Consider the following 10,248-nt stretch of genomic DNA (forward strand, 5'->3'; position numbering starts at 1 on the left):
TACAGCTAAATTTAGAAAATTGATATTAAATTTATTTTAAACACTAGGAGTATTTACAGTTGAAGTGCATAGCAAATTTTACCTTAATCCTCTTTACCAAAAAAAAAAATAAAAATAAAAAAAAATAGAAATAAATAAATGAACTAATTTTAAGCAGAGATCTTCCCTAAAAATAAAACAGGGCATGGTGATTTTTCAAAAACATAAGCACCTGGAGGACACTAATTATGCTCATCATATCAACTACGTCTAGCTAGATTAGTGCACTTTAAAACAAATTAAAAATGATCTAAACATAAGAAATAATATTCTATATTAACTTAGCCTAAAAATAATTTGCCGTTGATATGGTATCCCGAATTTCCGAATTTCTGCTATTGCAATCTCTTTTCTTCAAATAAAAAAGGACCATTTTTTTCCTAATTAAAACTACTCCATAACATAGCCAACAAAATCATATGATTTCACACAACATTCTCAAGAATAAACTTTTTGGTTTGAACAAATATGAAGCCAGGGGTACAGAATATGCCTGATCTTATGATGAAAGTTTGAGGGAATTTCAAGTAAACTAAAGTAAATTATAGATCAAATTTTTTAAAAAAAAATAATAATAATAATAATTGTTAAAAAAAAATGTGTTGCTTTAAAAAATTTTTATTTATCAGCTTGAATTCCTTAAATTTATGAGTGATACTATAAATTTAATTGCATAAATTCTTACTATTTCAATACATTTTGATTTCTACTATTTTTAACACATACATTAGATTATACAAAAATAATGTAAAATAAAATTAATTTCTCTATAAAGGAAAAAAATATCAAAATTTTTAATAAATTAACATTTTAAGTTTTCAACAAAAAATAAACAAGTAATTTTACCTCTAAAACTTCAGATTCTGTGATAGGGTTTACAATATTTTCTTTTGAGCATCCTTGCTCTATTAGATTATCCATTTGAGCGCATCTTGGTGCTCCTCTTGGGTACACCTAAATAAAGCATTAATATTTTTTAATAAAAAACAGATCACATTCAGTATAAATAGTTCTATACTGAATGCTTAACAACACTAAATAATAGTATAATTGAAGAAGAAAAAACTGCATACTTTAAAAAAACAAGTTTATAAGCCTATTAATTTATAAAGTAGATGAACGATTTGCAAAACAAATTATGTTTTAGTTAAACATGCACAAATACAGTGCAGTAAAAAAGTTACATTTGAAATATTTTTTGACTTGAAATAATAAAATTTTTACCTACTAAGATACAATTTTCATGGTTTGAGAAAATTTGAGATATTCTAAACAATTAATATTTACAATAATGAAAGTTATGAATTCAAACACAAAAACCTATTTTCTCTGAATTAGGAAAATTTGATCAAAATATCCAGAAATAACCATCAAATTTTAGAAAATATGGTCCCACTAATTTAGAGAAAAAGAAACAAATTAAAAAGTTAAGGTGGAAAAAGTTCAATTATTTAGACATCAAAAATGAACTTTTTTGATGTATCTTTAGAATCTTAAAAAAAATTTAATATGTGAGAATTATTTTAAAGTAAATAAAAAAATCATATAGAATTATTTTGTGGATAAAAACTTTTTGTCTGCGAGAACATCCATCTAAAGTAGACAAAGGATTAAACTGGATCTGGAGTTTTACTGTGCAAAATTTAAACAAATTCATGTAATTGAAATCAAACAATTGTTAAATAAAATATATCTGAATAAACACAAAAAGATAGAGAGAAAAAAAAACAAAATTTCAGAGAAGAATGTAAGTAGGAAAAATATTTATTGAAATATTACAGAAATTGTGTTTTGATATCTTTAAGAGTACTTTTGAGCATTTATCACAGAAAGTGTCAATTTAATAGTCTAATTTACACATTTAAAAAAAAATTTATAGGAGAAAGATAATGGTGCATTTCAACTTAAAATTGGATGTTAATACAAGAAAACAACAGGGGCAAGGTGAAGAAAGTCATGTACCCCCTCCCTAGGGGGGTCACTTTTTAAGCTGTTACAGATCTGATGCTTTGCGTTACGGATCTGATGTTGATACATCAGTATTCATTAGAAGTGATATTAAAACTTTTTTATATGTATAAAATGACTTTTATATGTAAAATATTTTTTAAAAAATCAAATTGAATTTTAAAAAATACATTTCTTAAAAAAAAGAAGAAAAAGATTGAGTCATAAAAAAAAACATGATTGTAAAAACAAAGCAAAATAAACACATTTACTTTATTTCATGATCAATGACTTTTACATTATGAATTTAAAATGTTAATCAATATGTCATCATATTTTTTTTTATTTTGAATAATGAAATGGCGTCTAGAGATCGGTTGTGGTGCATCAGATATTATACACATAATTTCATTTTCAGGAACTGTAAATTTTTCCTCGGGTGATGGCCAATAAAATTTATCTCCAGAACAATGCATAAATGACAGCACAAAACCATCTTCTTGAATTTCTTCTACTGAACCTAGACAAAAGATTTACATATTCATTAATTTAATTAAAGAGCTTTGAATAATTTCACTTAGTTAAAACTTCAATTGAAACTTACCAGGATACCACAAATTGTCATAAATAACAGCTAGCCAATCACCTACAGCTATATTTGTAGATTTCTTTTCAATTTTTTGGTGAAGAACATTTTCTTCAGGAAATGTAAATGNTATGAAATATTTACCCCGACCTGCCCCAATTTAGGGCATACGGGTAAATGTTTATTAAAATCAAGAAAAACAGAAAAGTACATAAAATACAAAAAGTAACATTACAGAGTAACATTATGTAAACATTACAGAGTCTGATGGCAACAGCAGTAAAATAATTAAAATGCTCCGAGAGTCCCGCCTTATAGTGCCGAAGCCGACGGGGCTTCCCTTATAATGAGCCAAAGACACAAATGAAAATTTTACAACACATCACAGTGATGTATTCAAGAACAGTAAAACGTGAAGTGAACCATTAAAAAAAAACGTGTACCTGAAGTGAACATAAGAAAACATTAAAAGGTCACAGGTAAACGGAGGTCCTCAGTTAATATAGGTCAAAGAACCAATACAGTCGATGACAAATTGACAACAGGTAAGACAGAAAAACAAGGCGTAATGAGCCAAGAAAATCTCAAATGTAAAACAAAAGGAGGTGAAGACGTAAAGTGGTAAAACAAACAATTATCAAATCGCAAAATAATTATACCAAGTCTCATCTATTTCTGGCAGTGGCTCTTGAAAAAGTTTAAAAAATAAAAAGAATTCATGGGGATCAACTCGAAGGGTATAACTTGTAGCCACTCTCAGGCAAACTACTACATGATTTTATTTTTCAAAAATTAAACATTGAAGTTGGTGAGACAGATCACAATATGGAAGTATCCCACAATATTAAACTTTAAAGTAATGAATTGAAAATCAATTTCATTAACTCTATGTTAAAATATTAAAATGAAATTACCTAGTAAAATATAGCTTCCCTATAGCTTCTTAAAAATTTTGAATCACATTTAACATTTTAAAATCTTCTGGTTATCCTTGCATTAAACCATTTATATCAACAATGTATAAAAAGTGCAATGTAATAATGAATTATAATTTCAAAAACAAATAATTACCAGTAATGAGCACATGTAGAATTAATAGAGCCAAATTCATGATGAACAAACAATCTGCAAATAAAAATATTTCTAATATCATAACAAGAAAGATTTGAGACGACAAAAAGGATTTTTTTTTTTAAAAAAAGACATTACAGTTCTACCTATCCATACAATTTTTTTATAATACGTCTTTAACAAAAAATTTAATTCCCCTCACTAGGTACAATATTCAATATATTAAACATAAAAACAGTAGTACTCTAAGCAAGGTAAGAATTAAATTCAGAGAGCTACACCCATAAATTTTGTATGATAAATTATTATTCATCAAACAAGATGTCAAGTATTACGCGCGCTGTCGAAAAACTCAAATACTACATATTTTTTGAGATAAGTGTTTGCGGTTTAGCTTCCTTCCTTCAAAGTCCTTTCTCAATGAAACAAAGACAGATAATCATTGTATTTCAGAAAGGAGTTGGAAAAAACACTTAAGATCGAATTTCAAGGAGTAAATTTCCATACCTCAAAAAAATAGGTTTCTTTTATAAGTGCAGCAAAGATAAGCAGAAATGAAACTCAAAAGATTCATAAATTTAGTAGTTTTCCGGCAAAGCTATTTATTGGTTTTTGTTTGTTGTTTTCAAAGATAAAGAATACAAGACTTTAATCCGTTGTAGTTCGTAAAAGCTGAATTAGTTTGCGTACAACATAAGCGAAAAAGAACTTGAAAATTGCAAATATTTCTGAGTTTATTTCTTTAGAAGTCCCTATCTTCACATGCAAATAATCCCTAAAAAAATTTTGTTCTTCCTTTTTCCCTTTTCTTTTTATCTATATCGTTAAAGCTTTCATTAATCGATGATAACGATATTTTATTTAGTTTCGATTTATATTTTTCTTATCGATAGACCTAGCTTTCCTCCATGTTATGTTTGATAGTAAAGTTGCAATTTATAAAAAAGTTATAAGTCATGTCATGCGAAGAATAGGAATTGATGTAGTAAGAGTTATTAATATTTTTTTTTAATTTCTGTTTTGATTGGTAGTCAATTAAGTTATTATATGTCTATGTACTATCATATCATTTCTTATCTTAAAAGCATTGTAGTCGCATGTGTGGAATATTAGAAATTAAAAGTGCATCACGATTCTCATTTAATATTTGTGCCATTTCAAATTAATTTAGATCAATTAAGTGTTGGCTTTACTTTTTATGTACGTGGAATGCACAATGTTGAATATATTTAATTTGAAAATATCATGTCTTATAATACTCATTGCATGTGTTATTTACTTGAAGTAAAGGTAAATAGTATTACAATGTAATATGTATATTATCGGAAAAATTCATGCAATTATATAAAAAGAAGTTAAAAATTGACTTTTGAAACTTAGTTTTTTAGTACGAATAAATTTCAACTTGTAGTTTTATTTTTATAGAAAAAAATAGTACTGCTAGAACTTAATATAGCATATTAAAACTGCGCACAAATAATCTATGTTCATTAGCACATTAAATGTTTCAATGAGCTCATGGAGTTACTCTTTTTGGAGAGAAAAAAATTTCCTATCAGGAATATTTCCTGCCACACCATCTATAATCACCATGTTGCCAAATTGATTTTAATTGGGAAAAAAATTTTTAAAAAAAACTCGTAGAGGTTGGCCCGGGGATGACCAGGAGTTGATCCCTTTCTGTGATGTTTTTTTTTGTTGGTGTTGTTGTTTAATTTCTCGCGGGCCACTGCCCGGAAATTGCCAAGACTTGGTGACTATTCTGACACCGATCACGATACAGAAATCTTCCCTGTCTATCATTGATACCAGTGATGATTAATTGATTCTTAGAATGGTTTACAGGAGCGAAGTGCTTTTTTTTTCCGATTAACTTTAATATAAACCAAAAAGAAGTTTCCCAACGTATCTAGATAAGTAGGCTGTTTTAGTATCTAATTGTGATTAAAGCTTGGATTTTGATTACCTATAATTGCAAAAAGAATTCTTTTAGATACAAAAGGTCCTTTATCATTTAAATTAAAATATCAAGTTTAAACTATGTTGAATTTTTAAATTTACTTTCATTCATGGCAAAATGTATGTTCTACATTCATTAGTGTTTGAGATGAATACCAAAAAAAGGAACATATAATGACTCTTGAGCATTTTGTGTAATGAAAATGACCGGAAGCTAATAACATGAATTCAAAGCCTTAATTATTAAGGATGTAACAAAGATTGGTCGATCATTCTATATGAGTCCTTTTTGCCTAATATTTGGCAAAATATTAATTGGAAACTTAGTTTTTGATGGTTGCGAAGAATAATCTAAAGCTGTAATTTTTACAATACACTATTAGAAATAGTTTTTACTCATGTATGTTAAGTTCTGAGACTTGTTAAGAATTTTTTTAGTTTAGTATTTGCTTGTTTTTTGGTTTTAACTAAAGCGAAGCATTTTAACAGAATGTTTCTAATAGACTTTATTCTTTAATTGTCACTTTTTTCTTGTAGGGTAAGACAGATAACTAGTAACTTAGGAAATTCTGATTCTCACCATTAAAGTTATATTTTAGAACTAAGAACAGTTTTTTTTCTTTTAACTTTTTTATTAATTTTTCTTTTTATCAGCATTTTTATTATGACAGCATTTCTAATGAACATCATTCTTTTATAGTCACTTTTGTCTAAGATTCTGAAGAAGTTAAATTTAGATTTTTAGCTTTAAATCCTTCCTTTAAAATTTAAGAACAATTTTTGTTTTGATTTTTATTTAGCTTTTACTTTTTAAAAAAACTTAGTGTTTTCATTACAGAAAAAAAAATAAGAGAGAATTTTTCACCCTTTCTCAAAAACAAGGGGAGATCTCAAAAAGTTTAGTGAGATTTCTAAAAATTAAAAAAACTCGAATAGACTTGGAAAAAAAAATATTTTTTAATTATAATACATTTTTAACATCTTCTAATTTTTCAAGCATTGAATATTTTTGCTGCATCATCATATCGAAAACGTTCTATATCAACTTTTTCATCAGCTTTTCTCATTAGGTTGCTCCCCTGTGGCAGAATCGCGGCGACATTGTCGCAGAACTTTACAGAGTTCTTGCAGAAAGATTTTTCTTTTGATAAGTAAAAAAATTTGGTTTGTTTTTCATCAGAAATTTCCACGCAAAATTCGAATCGCGCATTTAAATAATCACTTTTTGAAGCCCTCAATTAATGCCGTTATCGTTAATCCATTTTGATTGTATTTTCATCAGTTATTGACATTGATTTTCACGTGGCGTTTAGATGTCCGGATGTATTTCAGGTAGGTGATATGGGAAATTCGAATTGCGCATTTGATCATTTACTTTTTAAGGCAATCATTTTATCAATTTTTTGGGCATTTATTGCTTTTGATTTCCACATTGTTCTTAAAACCCGATATTTTTCATACGGTGTTATTTTCTACAACAATCAAATCTGAAAATGAAACATTGCATTTGATTAACACCATTCTGAAGAGTCCGATTCGCGTGATTTCATTATGTTGAATTATTTTTTTAATGTGATGATGATTTGCAAAATGCGATAAAGGAAATAATTAGTGCGCCCCTCTCCAACAATATGCGAGAATATTGCCTATAGATTGTTTTGTTAATTGTAAACACAGCGTTTTAATTACCTTTAATTAGTAACATTCATCTTTGGTATTATTGAATGTACATTGCAGAAAGATATTAGTGCTAGAGAGTTTTGTCGCAGAAAGCCCGAAAAAATTCTGCCACTGGGGGTTTCTCAAATGTTTATCAGTCATTTGTATACGCTATTTTGTCTTAGTTCGGTTTTGAGTGATAAATGACCTTGCAATAGATGCTGAACAATTCCGAATCACTTAGTAAATTTGTAGCATTGAAAGAAATTTAAACGTCTTACATGAAGAAATCTTACCTTCCGTGAACACGTGGTTGCAGAAAAAGGTGTTCCGTTATTCGGGGGAGGGGGGCATTGTGTTCTGCTGTTCGCACCGGTGCTGACCAATACTGGTAAATAGGGAAGGATAGGATAACAGGGATCCATGTTGAAGTAATGAAAGATCAAGGAAGAAAAGTGAAATGGATTTTATTCAAAATGGCAGAAGACGCATTTTTTTCCAAAATTCGTTCATTTTGCAATTGATTAATAGAGTGCGCGATCTTCTCGCGTTATTAATTTTTTAATGCGAGAAAAGAAAAAAATTAGCGAGGTAACTGGAAAAAAGAAATGTTTATCTGTAAAATTTTATTTCAGAAATCAAATAGATTTTTATTTTATATTTTTGTTGTGCTTTTATATTTTTGTTTTTAAATGTCTTATTACTTTCTTTATCTTAAAAATTTCAAACAAGTTTTAAAAAAAATAATTTTTACTGTTACACTAGAACAATAATGCAGCTAATTTTTGAATGACTAAACTTGAATGACAAAAAAAAATATTTATGAATGTGTTTTTTTTTAATCTTGCTAGTAAGCCGCTAAATATTCGTTATTTGGCCAAATCACTATTTATCCCATCCCTATAAATTATGATATTCACGCTTAAAAATTATGCTAGCTTATTAATAGTATCTAACTCAAAGAGCTAATTGCAAATTTAGCCAATTTTTGATTGCTCACTATTTTCTATTGATAATTGCATGAATCTTAATCAAACTCAGGGATGAGATTTTTCCACTTTTTAGCGGATTTCCGCTTTTTTCACTTTTATCTCTTGAACTTCAGCTTTTTTTTTAATCAAAAATTCACATTTTTCTAAAAATTTCACTTTTTTTAATAAGTATTCCGCTTTTTCAGAAAATTCACCGATTTTCAAAGAGAAACAGAAATTTCAAACTACATAGCTACCAATCCTTTCTCATTTTTACTTAGTTAAGCTATTTTCTCCCCTTTTACTCCCAGCGGATAAGATTTTCCGAATTTTTTACCCGCCCTCCAGATAGATCCGATTTTTGTCGTTCAAACGACACTGCTTCTGACAACCCTTTTAGAGGTCCCAAGCCTGGAATCTGCTAATATCTCGATTCTTATTCATTTGATTTTAATATCAAACATAGCTTTCCATATTTGCGTCTTGCGATTCTTATTCACGCGATTTGAATATTGTACGTTGCGATTCTTATTTACGAGATTTAGAAATCCGATATTGTGATTCATATTTACGCCTTTTTAAAAACCTATGTAGCGATTCGTATTCACGCAAGTTTAAAATTCAATGTCTTGATTTGCTCATGCGGTTTATAATATCAAACATTGATTTTCGTATTTATACGTGATTTTAAAATAAGGCATTGGGATTCGCATTCACGTATTCTAAAAATTATGCATCATAATTCTTATTTATGCAATCTAAAAATTACGCATCATGATTCGTATTTACGCGATCTGAAAATTATGAATCGTGATTTGTATTTAAGCGTTTTAAAAGTTCTATATCCCAGTTTTTATTTCCTCATTTTCAAAATCGTATATCTAGTTTCATATTCATGTGATTTCAAAATCCATAATTGTTATTCATATTCACGCAATTTTAAGATCAACTATCGCGATTCTTGTAAGAAGTAATTTTTTTTAAAAAATTAGTTACTATAAAGGTTACTGTTCAAAATCCATAATTGTTATTCATATTCACGCAATTTTAAGATCAACTATCGCGATTCTTGTAAGAAGTAATTTTTTTAAAAAAATTAGTTACTATAAAGGTTACTGTTTTTCTAACGACGATTATTAGTATATGTAAGTGTTACAACATCAGAGAAACTGGAAGGGAATATATTCAAAACTTACATTCTGTGCTTGCAAAGAAGAAAAAATAGGATTTGTCACAAGATATTTGAAGATGGACTAATGACTGAATATAGCAAACAAAAGCAATCACTTAAAAAGGGATTTAATTAAAAAAAAAAAATTCGAAGAAGAGTTAACTAACTCATCATCAAAATTTTATTTATAATTGCTGTTATTTATGCTATAAAAGGCAAAATTCTTATCAAATAAAAAACAATTAGGGTGACCCGGGGTAATTCACGATCGCTCTGTTTCTGGGGTAAATAATAATCGCATAAATTTTATTTAAAAAAAAAAATATTTTTTTTTAAATTTCAGACATGGACAAGACTGCTTGTACACTTTACTAAAGTATAACTACATTTACTTAATAATAATTTTTTGTTTAATCTAACAAAATAAGTATCTTTTAAACTGCTTTCTGTATTTTCCATTTCAAAGATGAGTTTCAAAATGTGCACATTTCTGCAAAGATATCCCCCTCCTTCTCTTAATAATAAATATTTCGAGTTAATTTCTTTTTCTTTGATATAAAAGTAGTGTACGCTTTTGTTTAATTGTTTCACATCTACTGTAAACATTATAATTGATTATAGGAAACTATATCAAATGTTGCCCCCCTACAGATGGGGTAATTATTGATCACTGGGATAATTCCTGATCATTGTCATTTCTTCTTATAAATAGTATAAAAAATAGCTAATAAATAGTCAATTGTCTTTTCTTAAATAACAGTTCATATTTATTAAGTGGAACAACTATAAAATATATTTTAACTATAATCACAAAATTTGTTTTTAACTGTATACAAGACAAATGT

General features: G+C 27.9%; 2 protein-coding genes across 5 annotated transcripts in view; one reads left to right on the top strand and one right to left on the bottom strand.

Moving 5' to 3' along the window:
- LOC107436165 (integrin beta-PS) overlaps positions 1-4,469 on the bottom strand; it is a 28,785-nt gene extending 24,316 nt beyond the window's left edge. The window contains exons 1-3 of one of the 2 annotated variants that reach the window (XM_043040317.2): positions 4,151-4,469; positions 3,575-3,697; positions 886-993 (exon numbers count right to left, since the gene is read on the bottom strand). In XM_043040317.2, coding sequence (XP_042896251.2) covers positions 886-993; positions 3,575-3,577 — 111 coding nt within the window. In that variant the 5' untranslated portion in view covers positions 3,578-3,697; positions 4,151-4,469. The remainder of the gene's footprint in view (positions 1-885; positions 994-3,574; positions 3,698-4,150) is intronic. The other variant, XM_071181272.1, reaches the window with a different exon arrangement.
- The window catches only part of LOC107436164 (serine/arginine repetitive matrix protein 2), a 34,188-nt gene continuing 25,113 nt past the window's right edge, over positions 1,174-10,248 (top strand). Inside the window, exon 1 of one of the 3 annotated variants that reach the window (XM_043040318.2) lies at positions 1,174-1,179. The gene's annotated coding sequence lies outside the window, so the exon portion shown is untranslated. Of the gene's footprint in view, positions 1,180-4,434; positions 4,629-4,732; positions 4,844-10,248 lie in introns of those variants that run through there. The other 2 variants (XM_016047756.3, XM_016047757.3) reach the window with 2 other exon arrangements.

Source organism: Parasteatoda tepidariorum, chromosome 5, assembly GCF_043381705.1.
Source record: "Parasteatoda tepidariorum isolate YZ-2023 chromosome 5, CAS_Ptep_4.0, whole genome shotgun sequence".
Taxonomy (NCBI): domain Eukaryota; kingdom Metazoa; phylum Arthropoda; class Arachnida; order Araneae; family Theridiidae; genus Parasteatoda; species Parasteatoda tepidariorum.